Genomic DNA, 27411 nt, shown 5'->3' with positions numbered 1-27411 from the left:
TCATTGCTTTTTTTTGACGCGTAATATTCCGGTTCAGCATGGAAGTGGGCCTACTGATAAAACCAACAGTTCTTAAATGTATATCACCATGCAAATTAATCGCGCAAAAATTAGCACGAAAATTAGCATTAGCGTAAGTGCTAAAAAATGTCCAATTCAGTGTTATTAATGGAATTTGTGTTGTTTGATGATAAAACAAGCTCATTTTGAAAATCTTATACTGATGTTCACGAGTATGGTATGTTGTAAAATAATTTTCTTACCACTCTACTGAGATAATGTCCGTTGAACACGTTATGGTGCCGCTATCAGTGTGTTGATTGGTCAGAGGAAGCCAGAGCTGCAGGTTTGCTCAACTGAGTGTCTTAGTAGGCAGGATGTTTGTCAACCTCAGTTAAGGTTGTTGAGGTTGAGGGTCTCAATATCTGTGTCTTAATTTTAATATGAATGCGATTAAAAGCTTCAGAAGATAAAATGCTTTATCTTTCATAATGTACTATTTTCACCCACGAAGACAAATCAAGCAGGAATCATTTTGTTTCATGCACACACGTAGACATGTTGTAAATAATACATTTATTAAAAGAGCCACTTAAAAGTGCTTACTGAAAAAGTTAGATCAATGTGAGTGATCCATATACAGTATACAGTAGGCTTTACAGTATAAACAAGCACAACCCCTCACCACACATGGATACTGAAATATTTTCACATTTCAAAAATATTGTTATCATTGGGCTTGGTCTGAAGCAGCAGAGGATTTCATCTGAATAGTGGCATTTAATCTCTGTCAAGAGCACAAATTTCCACAGATCATAACGTATTAATATATTACTGATTTTTATTTTTATTTTTTTCATAAAATGTTTGGCCATTCAAACAAAATAATTTTAAGAACTGATTACATTTCTAGTAATGAAATTTAGTGAAAACATTTTTTTTATGTAAAAATTCAAATTCATTTTTGTTGCCAAGAAATTTAAATAAGAGTACCTTAATTTGATTTTTTAATTCATCTGTCACCATTTTCATGTAAATATTTTAAAAAGGGGTACATTTTTATCTAGATATATATTCTTTTCAGATCCAAAAAGGCAGATGATTAGCACATACTGGCCAAATTCACAGGCTCCTTCGTAGCCAATGGATGGAAAAATGACAGCAGTGAAATGATGGGCCCACTCTTACATTTTTGCATTGACAATATGGTATATGGAAAATGTGGAGTTGTGTATCAAATGTCAGGACATACTGATGTGAAAAATGTAAGAAAAAATATTTTATACACTGTACAGAGGTACATTAACTCACATAAAATTTAGGATAGCTCACCAAAGGGTTCGTACGAACACTCACAGAATTACCCATTTTCAAGCAAATATCGCACGCTCACAAACCCCAAACATGACCCAAATTTTAATCATTTATTACAGTGCATTAGGTTTCAGAGTTAGTTCAGTTATTTCCCTTGTGTGAAATGCCACTTTTCTTTCAAGTTAAAGTGCTTTTAGTAATATCACTAAACAGATTTATCCCAATAAACATGAAAAGACATTCATATGACAGAGCACAATATTTCAGGTACAACATGTAACGATGTTAGAAACTATTGTGTACATAAAATATGATACATTCCTTTAAAATCCTTCGTTAAAAAAATAATATGGTTCCAGTATTTTCGCCACCTTTTGCTAACCTGTTCCCATTCCCCGGCTGTCAAATACCAACGCTTTGTCATGCCTCTTGGCATCTGATAGCGACGCACAGGGCACCCTCTAGCATCTCTAGGTGATGCCCAGCTGAAACACATGGTTAATGTTTTGAAACTTTTGTTTATAAACACCGGCTTTTCTTGTGCACTATGTGTATATTTATGCACCAAAATTTGCATGTATCTCACATAATCATTGGCCAGTAATACCTGTTAAACCAACATATATTGGATGGCTGTGATCAGCAACCAATGCGCTGATGGGAGTAAAGAAGAAAGCGGTCCTGAGCAAGCCAGTAAGGAGACAGGTTTTGGCGGTGGATGCGTCACCAAACACAGAACTTCACCTGGGACTTTCCCCAGGAGACCAGTGTGAACTTTGAGTCATTTTATGGTACATCAACACCAAGTTTCTTCTCCTAAACTCAAGCAGAGTAACTTTACTTGCCTAGCCTAAACATTCATAACTTTACGTTAGTTCAGTAACTTTATGTTAAGCACGTAACATCATTATTGGGGAGCTTATTTGTAGGAAATCATACAAACCGTTGTTTGAGGATATGTTGAGAAATAAAATTATGTTTAGGGTTAAAATAAGTACGTAACATGTCTTGATGTAAACACGTGTGCGTGACAATCAAAAATGATGTAATGTTACTTTAAACCTTGTTGACTTTTGGTTTCACACAGGACACAAATTGGTCTCCTGGGTCAAAGTCCTGTGTTTGTTTGACCAATCCACCAACCCTCCTTGACACCAGACGGAGACTTTCTCACGCTGTACACTGTGTCAGATGCTCTCAGCATCAAATACTGCAGCAGATGGGTTTACATTAGAATTAGATGGAATCCCGCTGCATCTCATAAAGACGCTAAAGGGCGCCTTTGGCATTTAAAAGACACAGAGGGCATGGTCGGATTATGACACAATGGGCCCCTGGACCTGGTGTAAAAGGCTTCCTCACCCTCTCTTGGGCAGGTACAGCATGCTGTTGTTTCTTTCTTGTGACATTTTAGAGGTGAATGTTTAGGCTATTTCTTTAGTTTTCTTTTTTTAGGCTCTGTTATGGACATGATGAAGAAGCCCTTTATGTGAAGTTGCTGTTGCTAATTTTTTGTCAGAGACTCTAGCTTAGGGGCCCCTTGGCCTGGGTCCGGTAGGCTCATTCAGTAATACACTCATGACCGATGGGTGTGACAAAGCATTAATATTTTGATGACCTGGGAATGAGAACGGGCTGCTTTTGCAGGTATTTTGTTCATTTTTAAAAACGGGGAAAAAACAGTACAGTGATTCAGTCAGATGTTCAACCACACTGCAAAAATCCTCCTATCAAGTACATTTTTCTGTAGCTGAGTTCTTATTTTCTTAAAACAGAAATAGAAATCAACTTTTTTTTTATTTTTCTGAAATCAAGGCCACTTTTCTTATTCCTTCTTGGTTCAAAAAATCCTACAAATTTCTAGAAAATTCTTGAAACAAGTTGATTTCTACTGGAATCAGATTAAGTTATTCCGACAACCCTGGGAATAAAACACAGACAGAAATGACCTGATAAGATGAAGATTATGTTGCAGTGTTTGAGCATCCTCCAGTTGCATTAAAACAAGTCCTTTCCAAAACAGAAGTGTAGAAAATGTCTCTATGGATGACTTGATGTTGTGCTGTACATTTGTACATGCTGGGTTTTTAGACACAGATTTCCCCACAGATTTTCTCAGTGTATTCCCGACAGTGACACACCGGCAGTGTGTCTGTGCGCGGTTGGTGGGTGAAGTGAAAGGGCACCCAGGTGTTCCTCTCATATGCGTAGGCGGAGTGTTTTGTGTACGAGTGGGTGAGATGTTTTCATCTGACACTATGAGCAGCTTGTTTGTTTTTCCTTCCTGTCTTCACCTTACCTCTGTTTCACATCTTCTTTCCGTAACCACTTCCTGTTTCTCTCTTTTCTCTCACACATTACTAATACGCACACTCAGTGGGCTGCTATCTCTGATGCGCCCCCTTTCTCGCCCCTTCTCTTCCACCCTGTAATTCTCCTCCAGTCGCATCTTCTCTGGGTCTGTCCCAGCCTCCTTGCCACCGTGGTAACGAGACGCCCGTGATGGCGGGCTTGGTGGCAGGGCCTGCTTGAAGAGGGGTGGGGTTTTGGTTTTGGCCACTTTGTCAAAGAAGGCGAAATCGGCCACATATTTTCCTGAGGGAGACAGGGAGACAACAGGGGGGAACTCATAGCCCCAGAGGATCTCATCCGGAAGGTAGGATGTTCGAACCTGACAGGTGGCAGAGGTTGGCTCAACTGTGGCGCTCATGATCACCAGCAGCTCAAAGTCAGCCAGCTCCGGGTCTGTCCAGCCACCACCTGGAGGATGGAGCAGGCCTGAGGTTAAACAACAAACGAACAAACTACCATTTACAAAGCAAGCCATGTGTTTTCATATCAGTTTACTCCTTTCAATCAGGCATTTCAATTGATCCCTTTACAGTTTTAATATAATAAATATTAAAAAAAAACAAATCACAGAAAAGGAAAACCTGCTTGAAAATGATTATCACAGTAGTAAACACTAACGCCAGGGCCACACTGCCCGCGGAAGCACAGCGCACCGAAATTCTCGCGCGCGCCGGAGCACCTCCGTTCACATCAGACGCGCATTTCTCCATGCCGTAGACAAGCGATTCTGCTCCCAGCTCTTGTTTTTCACTGCCTGGCTTGTCAGATTCGCTCGCGGCTCACGCAGAAAATAGACCAGACGCCGAACTGATCGCTGCAAATTGTGAGCCTGCCACGGAGCTTCCCGGCGCGGCCAGTGTGGACGACACAGTCGGTTAACATGGGCGCCGAAAGGAAACTGCCTTCTCTTCTCTGAGCTTCCGCGGGTGGTGTGGCCCTGGCGTAAGACGTCACTCAAGAGGAATTCAAAGCTGTACCCTTGGCCACTTGGGGGCAGCATATCAAGCTAAAAACACAATATACTGAATTTTGAGCTTACTTTTTTTAATCCCTTTGTTCTCTAATTAGTGCAAAATCATGTTGACAATATGGACATACTAACAAATACAAAAACAAACTAAGATTTACAGATGCTACTGTGTGAGGAAAAGAAACAGAAAAAGGAAAGTGACGATTCATATACAAACATTCCCACATATGTCTCCCTGGTTGCATGCTTGCATTCACGTTCACACCTGGGTTGTGGCATTGGCTGGCACAAAAAAGAGAGTAGTAACCAGCACCCAACCTCACGTTTTCCAGGCGGTTAAAGACACAGCATGTGTACGACAACTAATTTCCAGGGCTGGTACCTGCTGTTATTCCACAGGCTCGTTGATAACATGTCAGGCAGGAAATCCAAAGTGTGGGATCATTTTGAGAGGGTGAAGGACGAACCCAAGGTGATATGTAAACTCATCTTCATTGGTCGACTACAAACATGACGCATCATCTGATACATGGAAGTAGCTACATGCCCATTAGTCCATAGCGTCATTAACAGGCAGCTCGCTCAGTGTGTGACGTGCACTTGGAGATAAAATATAGGCCTATATTAATGAAGGTTCATTAGTGCGGTTTTTTATTTCTCTGCAATGTAGCACAGTCCAGATTTAGGGGGATTTAGTGGCATCTAGCAGTGAGGATTGCAGATTGCAACCAGCTGAAACTTCTTCCAGTCAGAATTCCTTCAGTGTTTTGATTGTTTCTACTATGTCCTGCTTGTTTTTATATATGCGATACTTAATTATCTTATATAATATCTTATAAATCCTGGGCTGCTGTAGAAACATGGTGGTGTAACATAGCGACCACCGTAGGCAAGGACCTGCTCCTTATGTAGATATAAACGGCTCATTTTAGGACCAGAAACATAACCATTTTTATTTTCAGGTGATTATACACTCAAGAAAACATATGTATTATATTATATTTCTGTCACTTTACCCCCTTAAACCCTACACACTGAACCTTTAAGCAGTAGTTGTTTATATTATAATATTCTGCCTGCATTGTATTTGAGGAGGTAAAATGGCAGCTCATTTTTTAAAAGCAAGCAGACCTGGGTCACAGATTCATTCATTCAGTAAAAGGCAGTCATGTATGTGGCTAAGGAAAGACACACACAAGCACGCACACACACACACACACACACGCACATCCTGAAATTTCCAAAACATAAAAACTCCCCACTCACTGACTTATTCCAAAAACACTTGACCGGATCTCTCTCACACACACACGCACACAGATACACAAACACTGTCAGAACTCATTCCTGAAATTTGAACACACACACACACACACACACACACACACACACACACACACACACAGAAGGCTGCAGCATGATGGCAACATTCCAATCAGAAATGTTTTATACATTTTAAGAACACATGCAGACTTGTCATTCATTGACACACAACTTCAATAACACAAAGGACACACTGGAAGTCATATGCACTCAAACAAGCACACACCTGCGTCAACAGGCCTCATTCAGAATGCAGACTCTGTCATCTGTCTAAACAGTCCTTACCCTAACCCAGACCCAGTCCCGCTCCAACCAGAGCAAAAACACCAGGTTTCGCAACCGCTTGTGCTCACTGCGACAAACTTGGTTGAGGGATTCTCTTTGCTGGCCTTTTGTGGGCGCCACAAAGGGCTCCGTCTGCATTTATGGAGCAATCTTAGCAGCATGGCTCGGGATGCTACTGCTGCATGGGTGGCCATAAAATTTAACAGATATTCATGGTCCTAGTCAGGATAAATTGTAATAACTATGGGGGTTGCAACACATTCTCACTCCAACCTTGTCACACATCAAGTTTGGTCATGGACTTTCCACGTCCAGATATGACGTGCAAGGTACCCTGGGTGCGTTGGTTGTTGACGTTCTGGGACACGTTGTCAAGTCCTGCCTGTTACATGCATTCTCTTCTTTCAAATACACTACAGTTTACATACACTCTTTTTTCAAATATACACACTACGTTGGTACAACACCGTGAACTGATGTTTTCTTTCCTTCAACCAATAATGCAAGTGGTTAAGGTTAGGAAAAAAGAACAGGGTTTGGCTTTATAATCTCGCGGGATGCAAACACCGCACTCCCGGGTGAAAGTTTGTTGGACCCATCCATCATCTCTCCCGCCCGTTCCCCCCGACACGGCCGAGCACAGTTAAACTACAATGGCGACTGGCTGTTAGTCATGCCAACGTTAAAGGACGGCTTTTTTTTTGTCAGTGTCTGACACCACAAGTCACTGTCCAATGACTTTGGAGTGAAACTGGGTTGGTGATTCTCCAAATTTTCATGTAGCGCCACTGTCAAGTCAAAATTTTGTTGAGTACTTTTGCCTAGTACTTTTGTTTATGACCATATGTTTGCAAAACTGATCACACTTTAGTTTCAGTTGTACTTTGTTTTGTGCTAATCAAATATTAGCATGCTAAAATATGAAACTGAGAAGGTGAACACAACAGTATACCTGCTAAACATCAGCATTACAGATGTTAGCATGTAGCGACTGCATCTCACCGACAAGCACTTTCTTCGTCATCAACCACAGCAGAGTTTCCTGACCTCTCAGTTCTATAGGAAATATTTAGTCTCTCAATGAGTCATTGACGGAGTTTTCCACAGTGTGCACACAGTTTCACAATCAGTCTTAAGAGAAATGCTTCGATACTCTAGCTCAGTGGTTTGGACAGCAATGGCACCTCTCTTAATAGACCATCTCCACAGTGTCTTGCCCTTCTGATTGACTCATGGTCACATAATGCCAACAAGATTCACACACTGTTGCACAGGAAGGCAGTTTTCAATGTTCCTATCAGAGCAGGTCCATGCTGGAGGTGCTGTAAATTAACTACACATTGAGGATATAAAGAAAGCTTTGCAGGGAACTCTGAAGCTCTGTTCAAAGAATCAGTGTGCACAAGTATGCTCAGTCATGAGTGTTACCATGGATGCATGTCCAAGAACTGCAGGCTTTTTAAATTCCATTAGAGACAGCCATCCAACTATCCAACCTTGAATGATCTACACACTCAAGTAACTCAAGTATATTTTTGAGTGTAGAAGGGGGAAAGCACCCAAGGAGTCTCTCAAAACAAAGGGTATTTTAAGGTGTTTTTTTTTTTTTTTAACTACAGTACCTGAAAGATCAAAGAAAAACACCTTCTGGATGTTGAAACCTTGAACAATGAGGAAAGTGAAACTGACACCCATACACCACACACACCTACCGATAACGTGGAATTTAACCCAAGTCAGTGAGGTTAGTTTGCTATGAATGTGTTAGACTGCTAGGTGTTAATGATAAAGTTAGAGTGAACTCTAATGAGTCAAAGCCGACGTTTCACTCTGAACAGCTCAAATAATCAATTACTGATTTAGTGACTCCTCTTCATCTCTGTGGGACTTTTTGGGGGCCCTATGCAAAATCTTGATTTGTCCCCCTATTTCCTATGAATACACACCAGATCTGCATCATATTACACATGCATGTGAGACCAGATGTTACTTATGACACAAAAAGAACATAATTTTGGCAGCACTGACGACATCAAGGTTGAAACATATTCTGTTTGTTCCCTCTCAAAAACGGGCACTTGTCCCTTGGGCCACAGCTGGTCGCCAGCCCTGTCAAAAGATATCTGCCACTTGGCTTAACAGCATTTCTGGAGGACACCCTGCAATCCCTGGCCACATCTGGCAACGCTTTTTATCCCAAATTCTAAAGAAGACAGCAGTTACATGATGAAGTGCTGCTGTGTCCCCTGAAAAAAACTGAGAAAACTTTTCTTCTCACCTCTGCAAGCACACTGAAGTTGCACATAGACCTGCTCTTGGTTTAATGTAGCTATCTAGCTAACATTAGCTACCGATATGTTAAGGTTAATCTTTGATGTTATGATAATGACGTTAACTTATCTTGTAGTTAGTGGTCTTTAGGCCTTTTGAATCCTCATCAAAAGAGGTCAGGATTATTAATTTTAAAAAGTGTGATCAGTAAGATAAAAAAAAATACCCTAAAATAATATTAAAAATATAAAGTAACTTGTACTTTGGGTAATATATTAACCTTTTTTTTCAACTTTTACTTGAGTAGGTTTCTCAAATGGTAATTATACTTTTTACTTACTTACTACTTTTACTTTATTTTACTTTTTACTTACGCTGAGGCCCTCCTCGCCCTTAAAAGCCACAAGATGGTTTGGTCTGCCACTGCTTGAGTATTTGTCTCTGCATACTGCTAGAGCCGAGTGAGTGAGTGCGTACGCTGGTGGAGCGCTATTGTACACTGTCATGTCTTTCGCAAGAAAGGGTTCCAAAAAAGAAAACAATAAAAGAAAGGAAAAGGAAAGTAAGCAAACAGACTTTGTAAAAATTACATTCAAAAGGTGCATGAGAGTGACATGGGCCCAAAATTTGGTGTCACACCCCTGTGAACACATACGATATATTGAGTGCATTTTAGGCATCACTGTATTTATGAAAAAAAACACAGATGAAGCAACACTGGGGAAATGTCAAGACTGGCTGCTGCTACAGTGGGCACCTGAACCAGGGATTACAGTAGTATTACGGACAGTATTGTGTGTGCTGTAATATAATCCCTTGAATATGGTGACTGTGGTTAAAATAACTGCTGAAGGGAAGGCAAGAAGAGCTACAAGAAAACAGGCGGAAATGAAAGCAGAAGTTAAAGGGCAGAGCACAAAGGAGTAGCAATTAGACGACATGATAATATCATATCAGAAAATCAATGGTGTCAAGTGAGGCCAAGTAAAGAAATGACAGAGGCCGTCTACAGTAAACGACTGGTGTGAGTGTAAATAACGCCGCGATCAGAGACTTCGTACTGATGCCTTTGTTGCTCCCAGTGCTGAGAGGTCTGTGCTGCTGTAAGTGGATCTGTGCAGGCTTCGTGTCAGCACCCCAGACTGTACTGCATTGTGCTCTAATGAGGGGTGTCTCGGCAGATCTCTCTCACACACATTCCAGCCGAAGAAACCCTCTCCTCCAGTGCCAAACCAGCCCAACTCTGGACAGTTAGAGGCAGCCAAGCACGCAGCACATGACCGTAAATACCAATACACCTACATACACATACAGTACATGCTGCATGTGCATACAGTTATTCTCAATAAACTTTGATTTCAAATTCAATCTTCTCATTAAGTGATTGCTGTTACTGAAATATACTTTATATTACCAAGATCCAGTTACACATTAACAATAATATTCATATTAGTAATACTACTACTTCTTCTTCCACTGCTGGCAGCTTCCCTCTGGAGCCAACACATAGTTTTGGGGAAAAAAAATCTCCACTTTCTGTCTCAGTATTGATGTAAAACTCTCCCCACCCTTCTTGATATTGTGTGTCAGACTGTCACACAACTTGACATTAAAGCCCTGACGTACCTTTTGCTGCCCAGGCCCTGAGGGGGCTGTTGTCGTCAATGATGTGGTAGAAAGTCAGAGGAATGATGAGGAAGGGGCTGTCGCTTGACGTGTCCACCTGGAAAGGCACATTGCGCTGGTCCAGCCGCACCGTCTCACCCTCCTTTGTCAGGGACGTCTGAAGCAACTTCCCCGTCACCTGGGAGCCAAGATGGAGTCAGTAAATGTAGCCAAGAGGTTGCAGAAGGCATCCTGTAACCAAAAGGCCCCAGGTTTAATACCTGAAACGGCCGGTGTCTTCATCATAGGCGATGTGTCCTTAAGCATGGCATCGTCAGTCACTGAATGTGTCGTTAAATATATTTTATACCAGTCAGATTGATACTGTTAAACAGGGATGTCAACAATTAACCGTGGATAGGTTACTGCTCAGAATATTTTTGATGGCTTATGCATATCTTTAGGTTATATAAGTTAATTTTATCATTCAGTTGCTGCTCTGTGCATCAACCAGGCTTGATAGAAGCTTGGTAATGGCTCCACTAGCTATGATTACCGCTAGTAACGGCGTCCCGACCCAACAGCGTTACTGTGGAACAGTTGTGCCTATACCTCCTGATCTGTCTCAGGTTGCCCCAGTGAACTCAATCTAACCCACAAACCCCCTTTAGAATTGTATACTGTGTTATCACCATTAGCCCTGTTAGCACAGTTAGCAGTTTCAGCATGACTAGTAGTGCTAAAATAGTTAACAACGCTAGTGAGGCCGTCCTGGAGGCAAGTAATCAAAATGAGTGGCGCCACTATCTGGCACGCAGCCTAGAGTGGCCAAGGCTAATGTTAGCCAACCTGTGGAGACCGGATGGTGGGCAGTGGGCATATGTTTCGGTACTTTAAAGCAGGGAGTGGGCTGTCTGTCAGCAAAGCCAACAGTCGGCCGTCGACCAAAGTCGGGCCATCAGTGAGCGTCTGTTGGCCTAGTTTTGCGGTGTGTCCCGCACCATCTGCCCTTCGGCGTCAGCGGCTTTTCAGCCAATTGAGCTTGTAGGTGAAAGAGATCACTCTGATTGGCTGTTTAGGTTTTATTCCCTCGCCCCAGTAGCGAGTGAATCTGCCTGTAGTGAAACTGGGGCTAACCAGTGTTTCCTCCTCAGGCTCCACTTCACTCAGCTGCCGGATAGATCTGCTGCTTCTTCCCACTTTAACCTGAATAACAAACCGGAGCTAGGTGGGAGCATGACTGGAGGGAAGCGCAGCCAGTTAGCTTCCGCGGCTTTCTGTTTGGATCCAACCGGAGAACCGAGCCCTGGTTTGTTATTCAGGTTAAAGTGGGAAGAAGCAGCGGGTTTATCGGGCAGCTGAGTGAAGTGGAGCCTGCGGAGTTAACACCAGGACCGTCTGGATGTAATAGTCTGTGGAGGTGCTGCGGTGCTCGGCTGCACAGATAGGAAACCCCTCGGCTGTCAGGATGTACCACTCTGTCACTCCGCTCTCTCTCATGCAGGTGCAGAACGTACGTGCCACTTGGCCGTCATGTGTAGTCCGTGTAGTGTGTTCAAATGCAACTGACACAGGGTGACGTGAGGCGACGTGAGGCTACGTGAGGTGATGTAGATGACGCAACAGTTGGTTTTCGTTGCCGCTAGTTCTTTGATGTCGGTTTGGTGTGTCCGCACCTTTAGAAGTAAACTGGTTAGTTACTGATAAAAGGGTGTCGGGCTATCAAAAGAAAAAAATGATCAAAACTGACATCCCTACTGTTCATGAAGCACTTTACTTTAAAAAGCTTGTGGTTGTCATGAAAGCTTTTCTTTTTCTTCTTTGTATAGGCCTCCAGGTAAAACTGTATGTCAGGGTCAGTGGGTTCATATCCATTATGGCATTGCATCCAGTCAAATGCTGTGCAGAGCCGATGCAGAGATACAAGGCAAACCTCAGATGCATTAAAATCTATAGGTAGCCTATTTGGGGTTGCTATTAATTCAAGAGTGACTTGCGTACCTGGCATCCCAGCAGCAGGCTTTTGCGCATGTTGGCCACTCGGATCATGAGGCAGGGTCGACCCTCATGGTTTGACACAACCGCGTGCTGACTGAACTTCACTGTCTCGCCTCTCTTCTTGGGACGAGCGACCTACAAGAGGATGAAAACGTGTCATAGTTGGTAAAAACTGATATATAATGATTCCTGTTACTTCTACACGCTGTAAACACTTCACACGAGCACCAGTAATCATGTAAACAGGGCTTCTCATTTCCTCTTTCTGTCTTCGAGATAAACCTGGCCTACAGAAAGATACGTGATACGTGGCAGAGTAACATCACAGGGATGTAGTGATAAAAGAAAGGTTGTTAGACTGTTTAGAGGAAACTGTTCAGATAACTGTGCTTTGATAGTTTAGAGTGGTAATAATCAACATGGTAATAATCTCTAACTGATAAGCTCAAAGCTGATTGCTCCACATACTGATAGCTGCACTGATACAGGGTAAAGGAGGGACATGCTAGCCCAATGCATGACAAACAGCATGATATAAGTTATTATTTTTTCTATTCTTTTTGTTGTTGTTGCAAATTACGTCCTGATTTGAGAGCTTTGTAAATAAACGTTATTGTCATTAAGCTATTATTAAGTATATTGTTTCTGTTTAAATAACAAAGATGACAGTTTTAAACTAAATTTAACACTTGTTTGTTGTTAAATGCAGAACACAGAAGGGCAATACAATGTTTACTATAGCCCAAGGTGGCCTGGTAAGTATGATACAGAATATCGATGGAAGTTAAACTGTTGGCACAAGGCAGCCACTTGCTTTGGCACAGTTATAGGCCCTATTCAGACAGGTACATAGGTACGTGGGGTAAAGTAATAATTACCAGAGATTTTAGTCCCGTCCAAATGTGCCATGTCAGTAATCATTACCGCACAATGTCAGTAAAGATTACCTTGACTTTTACCTTCTGTAAAAGGGTCCCGGAAAATTACCTCAGGTAATACTAATCCCATGCGAATGGACCAACAGTAAATATGTGTGTAGATATTTCGTCATATCCTGTTTACAAGTCGTTTTTCGCGGATTTTTAAGCATGGAGGCTCTTGAAGAAGCACTCAGTTTTGCACTTCACAGTCGGACAAGTCCGTGTGAAACCTAAGGTACTGTGGGCCTACAATGAACACGATTCAAAACCAAAAAGAAGGTCGCAAGCACTTGTCCGAGGCACGGGACTTCTGATTGCTTTAGGTAAGTTAAGTATGCAATGTAGCAGGGCTATGTGGCTAATAAAAAAATGACAATAAAATCAACCCGTAGGCTAATCATTTCATAATAATTCGATGTTGTAGGCTATATTATTTTATACATACAAGGAGTGTGGTACGCACAGGAAGCAATGTCATACGCACATGACGACAGGAGGGGACGGCGGAGCGTGAATGGATTAACCCCTCCCACTTGTGGTAGTTTTACTGATATTTCTTATCCCGTGCGAAGTAGCCATTAATATTACCGACATCCTGTGGTAAAGTGACACTGAAATGGTTTCAATATTCATATTCTGCAGTATCCTCTCATATTGTCAATGTTTACTACAGTCATTCTGCTGGACTCTATTACTAACAAGAAAAGAAAAATTAGCATCATCATATTACAGCTGTGTTATACCTCCCCATGGTATCGTCGTATCATAATGGTATCAAATATTGATATTTGTTAAGGTATTGTATCAAAGTTAGAAATACCAATAGCCTATCATGACAACAGTATCTAACACTAAAAACTGTATCTCACTACCTTCGCAAGGAACGTGCCGGTGATGAAGATCTCCATCACCATGGTGATGACCAGCTGAAAGATGAGCAGCACAATGGCAGCAGGACATTCCTCGGTGATGCACCGGAAACCGTATCCAATTGTGGTCTGAGACTCCAGAGAGAAGAGGAAGGCTCCCGTCAGGGTCTTCACCTCCATTACACACGGAGTATGGTTGGAGGGGGGGTCGAACTCTGGAGGAAGGGAGGGAGAGCAGAAGATCTTGGGTTTGAGGGAGTGGACTAATTATAAAGGAACATTTTGTTCCCTCTCTCAGTGCTCTGTTGGATCTTTCTCATGCTCTTTCTGCCATGTAAAACTGTATTCCGTGTGTCTTTCTTTATTGTTAACACATTCACAAAAAAGTACTTGTACTTCTTAGGTCTTTTTTTACAGAAGGCCAGAGGACATGGATAAAGACTTTTTTTATTTCAGAAGTACCTAAGTGATGAAACAGACAAGCAAGATTTCACATGACTTTTCTGTGTTGACTGGTAAGGTTACCTATCAATACCAATAACTCATATGTTGTTTTCAGTAATAGTTTTCCACTGTTTGGTCAACACTGACTCTTGTTTTGATGATGGTACTAAATGATAAGTCAGGGGATGACCAACGTTCGTATTATTCATCCATGGGGGGACATGAGATGTCATGAGAAATCTATTCTCGGCCAGTGTTAGCTAGGATAGGCTCCAGCCCCCCACGACCCCTAAGGATAAGCGGTTACGGAAAATGAATAAAAGGATGAATGTATTCAATAGCTGTCAAGACTTTTCACTTGAAAACATGAATTGATGCACAGGAGGAAAAGTCAGGTAATTACTAAGATAAGTGGGAATAATTATCTGGGGACCATTAGGGGCCATACACATACCGCATTGCTTTTCTGATCTTATTCTCCACTAAAAAGCTCTGCCCCCCTCCATCCCCTCCTCCTTACCCAGTAGATCTCCATGCACCATGGCCACCAGGTACCAAAGCACTCCAAACACGAACCAGGTCCCAGCAAAAGTGGCAGAGAAGAGGAAGAACTTGTAGCGCCATTGCATGTCCAGGAAAGTCGTCCAGAGGTCGCGGAGGTACAGTGCCCCTCGCCCGCTTATGTGCTCGATGCGTACATTGCTTCGGCCATCTTTGGAGAGGACGCGTCGCCTCCTCCGCAGGGCATTGGGCCCTCCAGCTGCCGTGGCTCCTCCACCTGCACCAGCACCTCCAGTGCCCCCTGTGGAGCCCAGCAGGGGTTTGGTGATGTCAGTCTGTGTCTGGGAGTGGCATACTTTCTGAGGGGAGGAGCCTTCAGAGGAGGGGGGAGTGGCTGAGGTCATGGCTGGTGCTACAGTTGGTTGGAGACAGAGACAACAGGAGGTAAGGTAAAGAAGAAAAGTGGGTAGAGGGGGTGTACATGAAAAGACAAAGTGAGATAAGACAGCGGGAAAATAGTGCATAGGTTGTATGGGCAGTAAAATCAAGTGAACAGCAGGTGAGACCAAATGAAAAGGTGCAGGGTGTGTGAATAAGGAGAAAAGAGAGCACATTTGACGACCACATGAATGAGAGAAATGACAGAGTGGAACATTTGGGAGGAGAGGGAGATGACGATGAGGAGAAGAAGAAGAGGAAGGGGATTAGAAGCACATTTTTCAGCTGGACAGCGTTGTGGCTATCCATGGTGGTCCATTTAAGCCCCCTTTCTCCTTTCAATGGAGGCAGCTGGCCTTGTCAAAATAAAAGCCTCCTTTCAGCATGAAGGCACAGCTGCTCTTTCACATTAAAAGCGTGATAGTGCAGGCCCATTCACGTGTTGGTTGCACAAGACAGCCACTGAATTGAGATGAGGAGACACCAGTGACTGTTATTCCACATGAAAAAGATTAAGAGTCTTTCAGTTTGAATCAGGGACGCCGAGGTCTTCTGCTGGACCACCATCTTCCATTTTGCTGAAAGCTGTTTTCATACGCTTCCCTTCACTTTGTGGCTTGTTTTTCCTTAAATAAAGACCCCATTTATGCAGCAGATCTGACAGGAAGATGTGCATTACTTTGGGATCAGATCTAGGTTTTGAGACGATGTCAGCTGCAGAGATCTGTAGAAGAAGATGGCTTTGTAAAGGTTTAGTATGGGGCTGTTTTTTAAATGGTTCGAGCTTTGCCCCTTAGCTCCAATTGAGGAAAATATATGTGAAATATATACATATGTATGTGCACAAAGTAAGGTTGATAGATATAATGGTCTTCCCAGTTAATTGCAGGGAGCCCTGACTTCAACCCCAGCCATTATCTTTTTGGTCCCCCCTCTGTTGGGGTACCTAGCACACAGATCTGGTACTAAAAGGTGGAGCTGTGAACACTGCAGTCTGATTGGTTAATAGAGGACGGTCACTCTGCTCAGGGCTGAGTTGTGGCTGGTTTTGAGGCTCATGTAACCACTGTTCACACTGTGGATAGTTTTATTAGTAAACTGTAACTATAAAATGAAAGGATGTTTTGCTGCCTCTCGCAGCAGCTGGAGTCGGAGAAAAAGTAACTTAATTCGCTGGGCCGACTGCTGATGACTTTTAAGGTGGAACATCAATTTGTAATGTTACTCAATGCATGAGTTGAGTCGATGTGAATCCATCAGCACACCTTAAATTTCACTATGACAACTTTGACCATTACTTTAGTTTTTATATGACTTGTAGTAATGAGTTGATCTTCAAGCATTTATATGTATTAATTTCAACCAGGTTATGTGAACAGCATTTAGTCTAACCCTTACTCGAAGGAAAAGAAAAGAAAGTGTTTGGTAGAAATGGGGCTTTTCATCACAAAACATTAAAATTCACCACCTTTAAATGGAAAGCAGTATAAAGTGTGGCCCTACAGAGTGCTGGACTGAAAGGAAAGGCCTCTTGTATTTCACATCATTTTGCTCTTCTTTCCTCTCTAAAATGACCTAGTTAGTTACTGGTTAATGGGTGTCAGGCTATCGAAAGCAAAAGTAACCATCACTGACATTCCTATTTCCCATACAAGTACACCCTCATCTCTTGTTACTCAAGCTAAGTGCTTGTTGTCATGTAACAAGTGTCAAGTGAATGCCTGTGTCAGACAATGGTGGTGTAATGTGCTGGGGTGGATTCTAAGTGTCTGTGGGCCTCAAAGTGTCCCATACACCACCCCCGGGTGCCATGGACACTTATTGTCACTGTATGGGTCGTCCATTGCGTACACTCAACAGTTTTACCCTGGTCTGAGCTGCAGTTTCTCCACATCCTTCTACTTCTTTCCTTCTCCCTCGCTCACACTCACTGTTCATTAAATGGCCCTTTTGTCTCAAACTGCCTCTGCCTTCCGGAGTGAATACAACAAACCCAAAAACAAAACAACACAAACAAAAGCCTAAGAAACACGACGATCTGATACGCTCTGTCCTTTCCTGTCCTTTCTGACCCTTCTCTCTCCTCTCTCCACGCTGGAGCTCACACTGAGTGAATGAATAGAGATCTGTGTTGATGTCTGTGCTCTGAATACTAAGATGTGGAGGGGGAGAGAGGGGAGGGAGGCGGGGTCAAGAGGAGGCCCATGTGATTGGCCGTGTCCATCTCCAGCTGAACTCTGAACCCTGTGGAGCTCCTGCCTACACATACAGTAAACACACACTCGTGTATTGGACATATAGACCTTTAGAACAGTTAGAAGGCAATACAATACCATTGATTGTATGAAGGAATGTTTGGTTTGCAAAGTCAGGACCTTACACACAACAACACAGCAACTAGCAATTGCATGTACATTCAGCAACTAGCAATGTATGTATGTATGTACGTGTGTACCAACCCTACCCTGTCTATGGCATTCAGTCTATTTGATCCTAATGAGCACATAAGTCTGTTATGTAGTATTAACTTATCTATTGGGTACACAATAAGGTGTAAACACAACATAAAGTTGCAATGGCAAACTCATTGCCTATTTACACATCCAGCAGACAAAGAGCAACATTAGCATTTCTTCTGAGTCATGTTTCTGTTCACCTGATGAATGTGGGTCCAATATTTAATATCCTTTAACCTCTGTTTTGGTCTCCACCAAGCAGCAGCCTCAGAGGCTGAAAAATGAAGCCAATGTGAAAGTGCCAAAAGTTGCAGTTCCTTGAATGGCCACTTGAGGCTGGCTCCAAAAGTGAGTCAATCCCCATAGTGTCCATGTAATAATGCCTAACTTTGTAGCAGAAATAAACGTGTACATCCTGGTACAAAAACGGTTTGGGTCTCTACAGCTAATTTCCATGTTCAGGGCAACTTTACGAACTTTTATATAACACAACTGTTTATATTTTTATTAACATTTGCAGTTACGTACAATTAAGGGTGCGATCGCTTTGAGTGATAAGCTATCTGCAGACAATGTCCTCGGGCCCTAAGTAAGATGCAGCATGATCACTTCTGGCTACATAAATCCAAGATGGCGGCAGCCAAAATGCCAAACTCAAGGCTTCAGAACAGGAATCCACAAACCAATGTGTGACATCACATAATAAGATGGACGACATGACAGCTTCCCAAAAGTGAAGCCAAAACATCTCAGTCACCCTGTAGTGGCTGACAGCAGTGTACCCTGCCCCTCTATGGTAACAGATGAGACATGGGCCAAAGTAAAAACTCAACATACACGTTAAATACATTTTTCCCAAAGATGATTTCAGTCATTTCAGTTAGATTTTATCATACTGATGTTTAAGTGTTCATTTTTTCTGATAAATTTGGGTATAATTCAAATGACATCACTAGCGCAAGATTGCAGCATCTCTATGTGGGATATTTTGGCTTCATTTTTGTGCAGTTGGAGGAAGTGGGGACATGTCATCCATCTTTGTATCAATCCATGGTCTCCACTAACTCCTAATGGACATATCTGGCTCTTTGGCAGCTCTAGTATGTCCACCAGCTAGTCGCTAACTTTGTCTGTCTGCTGTGATCGGAAATTAATTTGATGAGAAAGGGGAGAGTAACTTAAAACGCAAGATTTTCAGGTCATAAAAACTAAAACAATACATTCAAAGACGCTAAAAGTAAACTGCCAACTGTTATTTGTCTAATTTTCTGTGGGTACATTGTTACGAGCGATCCTTCTCACGTTACACATCATCATTTGATCCATTTTTTCTCCAAAAAATAATAATTAGTGCTGCTCTCCAAACAAATTAAAATAAGTAGTTTCATTTTAAAGTTACTTATAAAACAACTATGCACTCCATTAATCAGATGTGGATGGATGGTGCCTTTGATGGAACTATTTTCAGCTGTGGAATAATACACATGTGGTGCAGTAGTGAGTATATCTGGCAGCAGGACAGTGGACTCAAAATAAACTACAGTGCCCTACAATACATTTGTCACGGAGTGCAACTCATCTATGTGTGAGGTTGACTATATTTGTGAGAAGATTCAATTGCTTGTTGGTTTTGATCTTTTTTGGGGGGTTATTTGATGATAGGAAAAATACAGAATATCTAAACCCTTATGTCACTGAATCTACAGTCACCAGTCTTGGTTATGTAAATATTAATAGAGCTAAAACAATATTTGGGAAGTGTATCAGTCTGGTTGACAGTAACACTGATGGATTCCCTCTCTTGTAAAATGACTTCTTCCACACTCAAGGTTAGGATCTCTTCCTGTCCGTCCGGCTCTCCATCCCTCTCCTTCCCTCTGTCCTGTGCGCACAAGAATCCTTTGTTTTCGAGGAGATGAAAGGGACAAAAGCCACCATTGAAAAATACGACTGGGTGAGCGAGCGAGTGAAAGCGAGAGCAAGTTAGATGGGGCAGAGGAGAGCGGTACGGAGGGTTAAAGTGTGTGTTTGCGACTGTGCGTGATCGTGTGTGTGAGTATGCGGTGCTTGACATTGTGAGGGGGCAGAGATGGGGGGGGGGGGGGGGGGGGGATAATTGGTTTTGAGGGGAGGATTGAGAGAGAATTGAGCATCGGGTGACAAAGGGAGTGAAAGAGGAAGAGGGAGGGAAATGGATGGTGAAGGGGTATGTGGAGTAAAGGTGGAGGAAACAGATCGGTGACAAAAGAGGGTCATTAGTATTCCAGAGGAGAGAGTAATCCCTTCCACTCAGTGCCCCTGTCCAGTGTCCACAGCCACAAAGAACCCCTAGCAGCCAGTACACTGAAAAGACTCAATACAACACAACTTGAATAACTGTGACCACTGTCCATGCCACAGCAGCCTCTGCAGCCAACTGAAAGGACTGTCTAAACATCAACACAGGCCATGCCAAGAAGGCATTGACTCAGCCAGCACAAGATGTTAAAACCACAAACTTACTGGAGCCAAACTAAGCAGTGCCCATACAAACGAGCTGCTGTTGTGTCTTTGTGTCTTTATATACACAGTGAATTATTTCAGACAGTCTCATTAAGACAGAGCATCTTCTTTAGCTGTGCTTTGTGTTGGCCTTTTTTTTTTTACTTGCTCCATTTCCTGTTTCATCTCCTCACTTCCTGTCGTTATTGCCTGCTTTGCTGTGGGTTCCAGTATCCATGCTACCATCCTATATGTATGCCAGGAAAGATTCAGTTTGTCCCAGTACATCGAATGTCAAATGCAGTGTGCCAAAAATACCAGGATGTCTTACTACAGTGGTTCCCAACTGGTGGGTTGAGATCCAAAAGTGGGTTGTGGGTCCATTCTGAATGGGCTGCAAGTGACTCACAAGTGTGAGTATTTGTTTGTACAGTGAATTTCTGGCATTATTTTGAAGTGTCATTTCCTGCTGTGAGTGAGAGATGGACATACAGCTACTTGACAGAGACAGCAAACCAGCTCGACAACATGGCCAAACTTAATGTTTGAAGGTCCAGTGAAAAAGATTTAGGGGGATTTAGGACTACAGATTGCAATCAGGTCAAATTTCTCCAGGTTACATTTCCGTCAGTGTTTATTGTTCAGGAGGTTTTTACCAGGAGCCGATTACTCCACACAGGTGTCCTCTTCTACAAAACAAACAGACCAGGTGATGAAAACCGGCAAAAACACTGAATAAAGCAGTGTCATTCAACAAATCAATGTTCCTCTCATGCTGTTTGGCCTGTCGTAATGGGCCGCTAACCTAGCACCTGCTAATGTCTGCTCACCTTTTTTCCTGTGATAAATTAAGACCTAGACACTCATGAGGGTTTTGCCTCGAGTCAAATTATCCGCAGACGTCTCTTTCTCACAAAAACAAACAGAGCCGATGATTTAAACAGCTAAAAACCTTGAATGAAGCAGTTTCGAATACAAAAAATCGGTGTCTTGTCGTGACTAGTTGTCGTGGAGGGACTGCTTACTATGGTGGTTGGCCCTATGTCTGGTTTGTCAGTTCTGGGACTGAAGAAACTTAGCAGTGCAACACGATGATCTCCGTAGACAAGGACCAGCTCCCTATGTAGAAATAAGCAACTCATTATAAGGTAACAAAAACACGATTCTTATTTTCAGGTGATTATACACTAAAGAAAACATTGTATTATATTCCATTTCTTACAATATATCCCCCAAACTTCTACACATTGGACCTTAAAGTGAACAAAATAATCTCTAAGATTCTAAGGAATCCGCAATGTATGCATTTATAACTTAAAAGTTAAAACTCCATACATTGCAGATTAACAACAGCAGAGCTCTCCGGGTTGACCTCCATCTCTGGCAAGCTTAGCAAATGGCGTTTTATCTTCAAGGTAACAGATATGTGAGTAAGAGGATCAAAGTTCAGGGTGAAATGGTATGACAAAGTAGTGTGTCCCCACTGTGTGCATACTGCATGCAGCACCTGCAAAGGCAAGCTGCAGTGCCCACTGAAAGTGAAAGCAAAGAGTGTGAAATTCAGAACGCAGCTCTGGTATTAATAGCAAAGCCAAGTATACATTTCTCACGGTCAGTACAGACGTGTTACATTTAGTATGGGTTTTTTTTTTGTTGTTGTTTTTTTAAGATTTTTTAAAAAGCATTAAGATATAGTTTGGATATATTTTGGGTGGGTATCTTACTTTCTGATGTAAAGTCTTTTAAAATTTGGCAAAAAACCCCACAAACATTGTGTTTATTAAAATCAATTCATAGATACCAAGTACTTGAATGGCAATAAGAAAATGGCTATGTCTTTGAAACTACAAGGAGCGCACATACATATAAGGTCAGTATAGAAACAACATATGTCATCACTGTCAGGTGAAGATGAGGCCCAGGGTCTCATAAACCTAAACAACTGTGTCTCCAGAACAACTCTTCATCACCATAACCATGTTTTTCAAGGAGTTTTTAAATTGTTTGTTGAGCTGAAGAAGTAGACAAGTTTTTGCGACCCATCTATAAATACTTAATTCTTCAGTTATAGGAAAAAGTCATCTTCACAAGATCAACAAGCACTTAAAATCAACCTAACAAGTACCAACCTACATATTATATTTATTCAATTCCTGTCCTGAACATAGTGATCATCCTCCCATAGATATATCAGAGGTTCGTTGGTATGATTGTGGCTTGTTTAAGGATACTAATAGTTATCTTAGTTGAGTTGAGTTAAGTTGAGTTAAGTTGAGAACTCAAGCAAGACCGGTTGCCTACGATATAGCACTTACGATGACCTTAATGATTGAGAATCTTCATCAACAGATATCAATAGATACTGTAAATACGCTTTACTTTCACTTGAGGACCCCTGATGGCCTGAAAACTGGAGGATCCTTGTGGAAGAAAAGGCCAACGAGGCTGTTTCACTAAATCATTGCCGAATCCAGACAATGGTATTCCAACTAATTTGCAACCCAGCGCTCAAAATCTTGCAACGCATATTATAAGAGACTTATTTATAGGACTTGCATCTCAATGCAGGTTTGGGGAACAATTATAGGAATCTTCTTCGTGTATCTAATGACGTTTTGGGTGTTTAATCAAAGACTTAATTGTGTTTTAGAGATTGGTAAACTATTAACAACGTGTGATTGCATGAAGATGTCAGCATGCTTGAAAAGAACTAGCTCATTTGATGAGTCGTTCGACTATGTCTGAAGGTAAATGTGATCAGAGCCTTTCCAGATAGCCATGCTTTAAGACAGTGTAGACAGGGACTTTTCAGACAATCAAAAACAATCCTGTCATGCAACCATCTCACAAGAAATGTGACAGAAGAAGGGGGGCTTGAGGGTTCTGCTTCGCTGGGCAGAACTGTCTCCAATTTCTGAAGAGTTACAAAAATTATCAGATGTAATCCTTGATTCCTACATCAAAAAGGTGTAGGGTTTCAGATGCAGATTGACCATCCGATAAACACTTTGCTTGAAGCATACTGACACCTTAAAGGGATAGTTTGGATTTTTTGAAGAGGGGTTGTTTAACGTTCTTATCCATGGTCAGTGTATTACATAAAGTAGATGGAAGTCAACATGCCCCTAGTGCCCTGTTGGGGAACTGAAGCCATTATATTGCTCTCTTCAAAGCCAGACTCCATTGACAAAAACAGTAATTTAACATCACAGAACACAGGAGCTGCTGGTCTACCACTGCCTGGATCGGTCAGTTTGTTTGTGTTATTGTGTGTCTTTTGTGTTTGAAAGGGTTAGTTCAGATTCACCGAAGTCACACAATAACACAAACTAACTAACTGATTGCGGCAGCAGTAGACCAGCGACTCCTGTGTTCAGCCAGCTAAAATTACTGTTTTTGTCAATGGAGTCTGGTGGCTTTGATGAGAACATAGATAGATGATCAGATTCTCTGATGCCAAGATAAAGCAGTGAAAATATTCTCAATAGCGTATAACTGAACTGAAATTAATTTTTGAAGTGGCTAAAATACATTTTGCAGCAGCCCACATTCACAGCAGTACGTTTTTTAGCTTCCATGTCAGTAGTCCTGGTAGCTTCTCCAAACTGGGGGCGTACTGACTGACATCTACTGTAGATAATATGCTGATTATGGATAAGTACCTCATACAAGCCCACTTTAGAAGATCCGAACTATGCCTTCCTCCTATATTCCAGCTCATGCTTCGTGGAAAAAACTGGGATCAAGGCGGGAATGAATTCCCCCATAAATATAACAGCTCATGTCGTAGTTGTATGAAAACACAATTCTCCACCACTGCAACTTTGACTTACATCTACACTCAGTGTATTTGTATTATGGCCTGTACATGTGGGTACTCCATGTTAACATAATTACGTTCATGTGCAATTTAACAACAGGAAGTAAATGTGACCAGTCGCCATGGTGATCCGACATTTGTCTCAATGTGTCTGTGTCCAGCAGTCTGTCCAAACCTTCATCTAAATCTAAACACTTCCATAAACCCTTCACCCCTCCACTTCCTCAGCCCAGAATTAGAAGCTGAGGAGTTACGACACTGACCCAAATTAAACAATGGAGAGCAGCTGTGGGCCACCGGGCTGTAATTTAGGACTGACTTTTACCATCTTCTTCCGAGTTAGTAGTGGCCAACGTTGTGTCTCTCTGCTGTAAATCTGGCCAGTGTACTACTGTTGTGGTGCCGATGGGGAATTCCTCAATGAGAAGGTGGGATTTGTTTTGACTGAATGGAGTCGAGACTTTCTGTAGACTTGGAGTCAAAACACATTCACACCTGTTCTTCCCACTCTCTTTGATACAAACACAAGGATTGAAAGCTGACACAAAAAAGCCATAAGAGCAGCGCCCAGCGCCTGACCTCGCATTATCCAGGTGGTTAAAGACGCAGCATGTGTACGGCCTCTAATTTCCAGGGCTGGTACCTGCGGTTATTCCACAGGCTACTTAATAATATGTCGGGCAGGAAATCCAAAGTGTGGGATCATTTTGAGAAGGTGAAGGACGAACCCAAGGTGATATGTAAACTCATCTTCATTGGTCGACTACAAACATGACGTATCATCTGAAACATGGAAGTAGCTACATGCCCATTAGCCCACAGCGTCATTAACAGGCGGCTCGCTCAGTGTGTGACGTGCACTTGTAGATAAAATATAGGCCTATATTAATGAAGGTTCATTAGTACGGTTTGTATTTCTCTGTAATGTAGCACAGTGTTAACAATGTTACTGATACTATTCTTTCTCACACCTTCAACTCAAACCACCAAAATATATAATTTAATAATCAAATTAATATCCTAAACATGCGGGCGACTAGTCGACTAACAGCCTTAAATGACAACTATTGGTCAAATGGAAAATTCTTAGCCGTGGGCAGCCCTACATCAGTAAATCAATATGTTTGGTGTTTTCCATGGAGCAGTACCACAGCTTCTGTTGTTCTGCAGCAGAAGCCCAAATGTATTTTCCTCTGTGTTGCATCTAAGTGTTTACTCCAAACTGTGAGGAAAACCATATTTATTAATCATAGATATCTACCCAGTACAGGTGCAGAGTGTGGAGGCTCAAGTTAGCTAAGCTTTTCATTTAACACTGAATTATCTTTGACTAGAAAAGCATTGGTACATCCACTACATTATTAACTACTGTAGGATTTTAGGGACTGTTTTTGCTACTAATGCTAATAATTTAATGCTAAAACCTCAAATAATCCTGTGTAGCAGTCAGATAGTGCTACAGATTTGACCGTCTCTATTGTTACTGCTAATATCCCTCCGCGCTGTAAACACAAGGCAGTGGATGCAGCGACACTGAACACCTGTTAACCTCAAGCCTTGCATCAGACAGTTTCAGGTTATGCAGCATGTTTCCTCGGGTTATTCTCCACATCACAACAGTTATGGGAAAACTAGTAAACATCATGAGAACTAAAATAAAAATCACAGCTAAAAACAAGCGTGTTCTTGGATGTTAGAGGAATATCACAAGGCAGGATTTTGGAAATAAAAGATTAGATAAATCTTTAAAGTCCTATAAAACACACTATAAGTACTTAAAGGGATGTTGCAGAGATTTTTATTTGGGTATATTTGATGACATTGGCCTGCACACAAGTCAAATAAACTCAGATCCACACATTTTTTTCAGATTTTGATCAAATGTTGCTTTGATGTCAGAAGAAAAAGAAAAAATAGCTGCAAAATATGACAAGTAAAGTATGTCTCTGTGTCTCTTACCTTCCTGCTGACTTGTAACAGAAGTTCACTTGGACCACAGCTTTGAAACCTGAAGCTTTAATTAATTTCACTGTCCAGCAGACATGTGAAAAAGACAGACGGCATTCGATCTGTCTTCGGAGGAAAAAGACTGAAAAAAAGATGAGAAAATTCACGGTTTTGAGCGGCGCGCACTTGTTGACAGCTCGAGCATGTTTTACGCCACCTCTCACTTTGACATCACATTGTTTGTTTTCTTTTGCAGTCCCTCTACGTCGTTGTCATCCTATATTCAGAAAAATTAAAGCTTCTAAGAAGAAAGAGAAAAAACATGAAACCAGGCGAGAGGCCTGGGCGAGGATTAACCAGTCAGTCAGTGTCTCCCAGCACACTGGTACTGGCAGTACCGGTTCTGGCTCACTGTTACTGGGTCATTATGTAATCAGATGAGCACAGTTTGCGCTTCTTCCTGCATGTTAAGCTGAGAGGGAGCCCTGTGTGTCCGGACAGAGAGAAGTTAAAGAAGCCTGTGCTGTCCACTCCTCCAGGACCCCCCTGCACGCCTCTCTATATAAACCCAAAAGTATTCAGACAGCCGCTGTTTCACAACATTTTTAATTCATTAATTCAACTCTCCTCCCAGCTTCTCCTCCTACCCTCCCTCTCCGTATCGCTCCCCAACTGTACTCTATAAATGGGCCTCTTTGTTGCGAGGCCTCCTCCGCTGTTTCAGCCTTTGTCAACTTTCTCATGTAAACGTTTGATGGTTATAAGATACAAGCCTGGAAGTTGTTGCACTGAAGCGGAGGTATTTACAAATCAAAGACGTGAGGAAAAAAAACAGGGCTCTTTTCTTGTGCACTTGGCTCCTTGCGGTTTTGCGTTGGCCAGCGTGCAGTGAATGAATAATGTCGGTGCATCTCTGTGAGGCTGTGCCATGTCCGCCTGCAAGGAGGGGGGGCTCGGTGGTTGTATAGGCGAGTACACGTGGTCGTGCTGTGAATGGACAGCAGCATGGGATGACCAGGATGAATTAATTCACCAGAGCAACAAGTATGTTGAAACACTGGCCCCATGGTTGAATGTGTTATAACTTTCACCTCTGACGGAAAGGAAAACTGGTGGAAAGCACATTTAACCAAGTACTGTACCTAAGTTCTTGTACTTTACGTTAGCATTTTATTTTATACTTCACTATACTTGTAGTCCACTCCACTTTTTGGCGCTTTTCCAGCTGTTATTGAAAGTAAAGCCCAGTTTAGACCAAAGATTTACAACAAGACAAGTTAAAACAAGCAACTACCTGCAATGTGCTGTTCTGCAACATTCTAAAAACTTGCCAGTTCACACCAATGCAACTACTGTAGATGAGATGGTGTATCATCGCTATGCAACAACTCTCCATACTTTCGTTCTGTTTTCCCGC

The 27411-nt window shown here is 42.1% G+C and overlaps 1 protein-coding gene across 2 annotated transcripts; it reads right to left on the bottom strand.

The window, feature by feature from the left end:
• Positions 1–593: 593 nt before the first annotated feature.
• On the bottom strand, positions 594–26583 carry kcnj10a (potassium inwardly rectifying channel subfamily J member 10a). Of its 2 annotated transcripts, none has more exons than XM_049569202.1 (6): positions 26007–26583; positions 14872–15264; positions 13911–14122; positions 12122–12253; positions 10142–10319; positions 594–4092 (listed from the first exon to the last, which is right to left on the bottom strand). In XM_049569202.1, the coding sequence occupies exons 2-6, from the start codon at positions 15254–15256 to the stop codon at positions 3665–3667; spliced, it is 1335 nt and encodes a 444-aa protein (XP_049425159.1). In that variant the 5' UTR covers positions 15257–15264; positions 26007–26583; the 3' UTR covers positions 594–3664. The 2 variants fall into 2 exon arrangements, with proteins under 2 accessions (XP_049425159.1, XP_049425160.1); XM_049569203.1 differs by having other exon boundaries at positions 594–4074; positions 26007–26582.
• Positions 26584–27411: the final 828 nt, after the last annotated feature.

The sequence above is a fragment of the Epinephelus fuscoguttatus genome, linkage group LG23, assembly GCF_011397635.1.
Source record: "Epinephelus fuscoguttatus linkage group LG23, E.fuscoguttatus.final_Chr_v1".
NCBI classification, from domain to species: domain Eukaryota; kingdom Metazoa; phylum Chordata; class Actinopteri; order Perciformes; family Serranidae; genus Epinephelus; species Epinephelus fuscoguttatus.
Note: the sequence above shows the minus strand (reverse complement) of the source record. Positions and strands in the feature narration are given on the sequence as shown.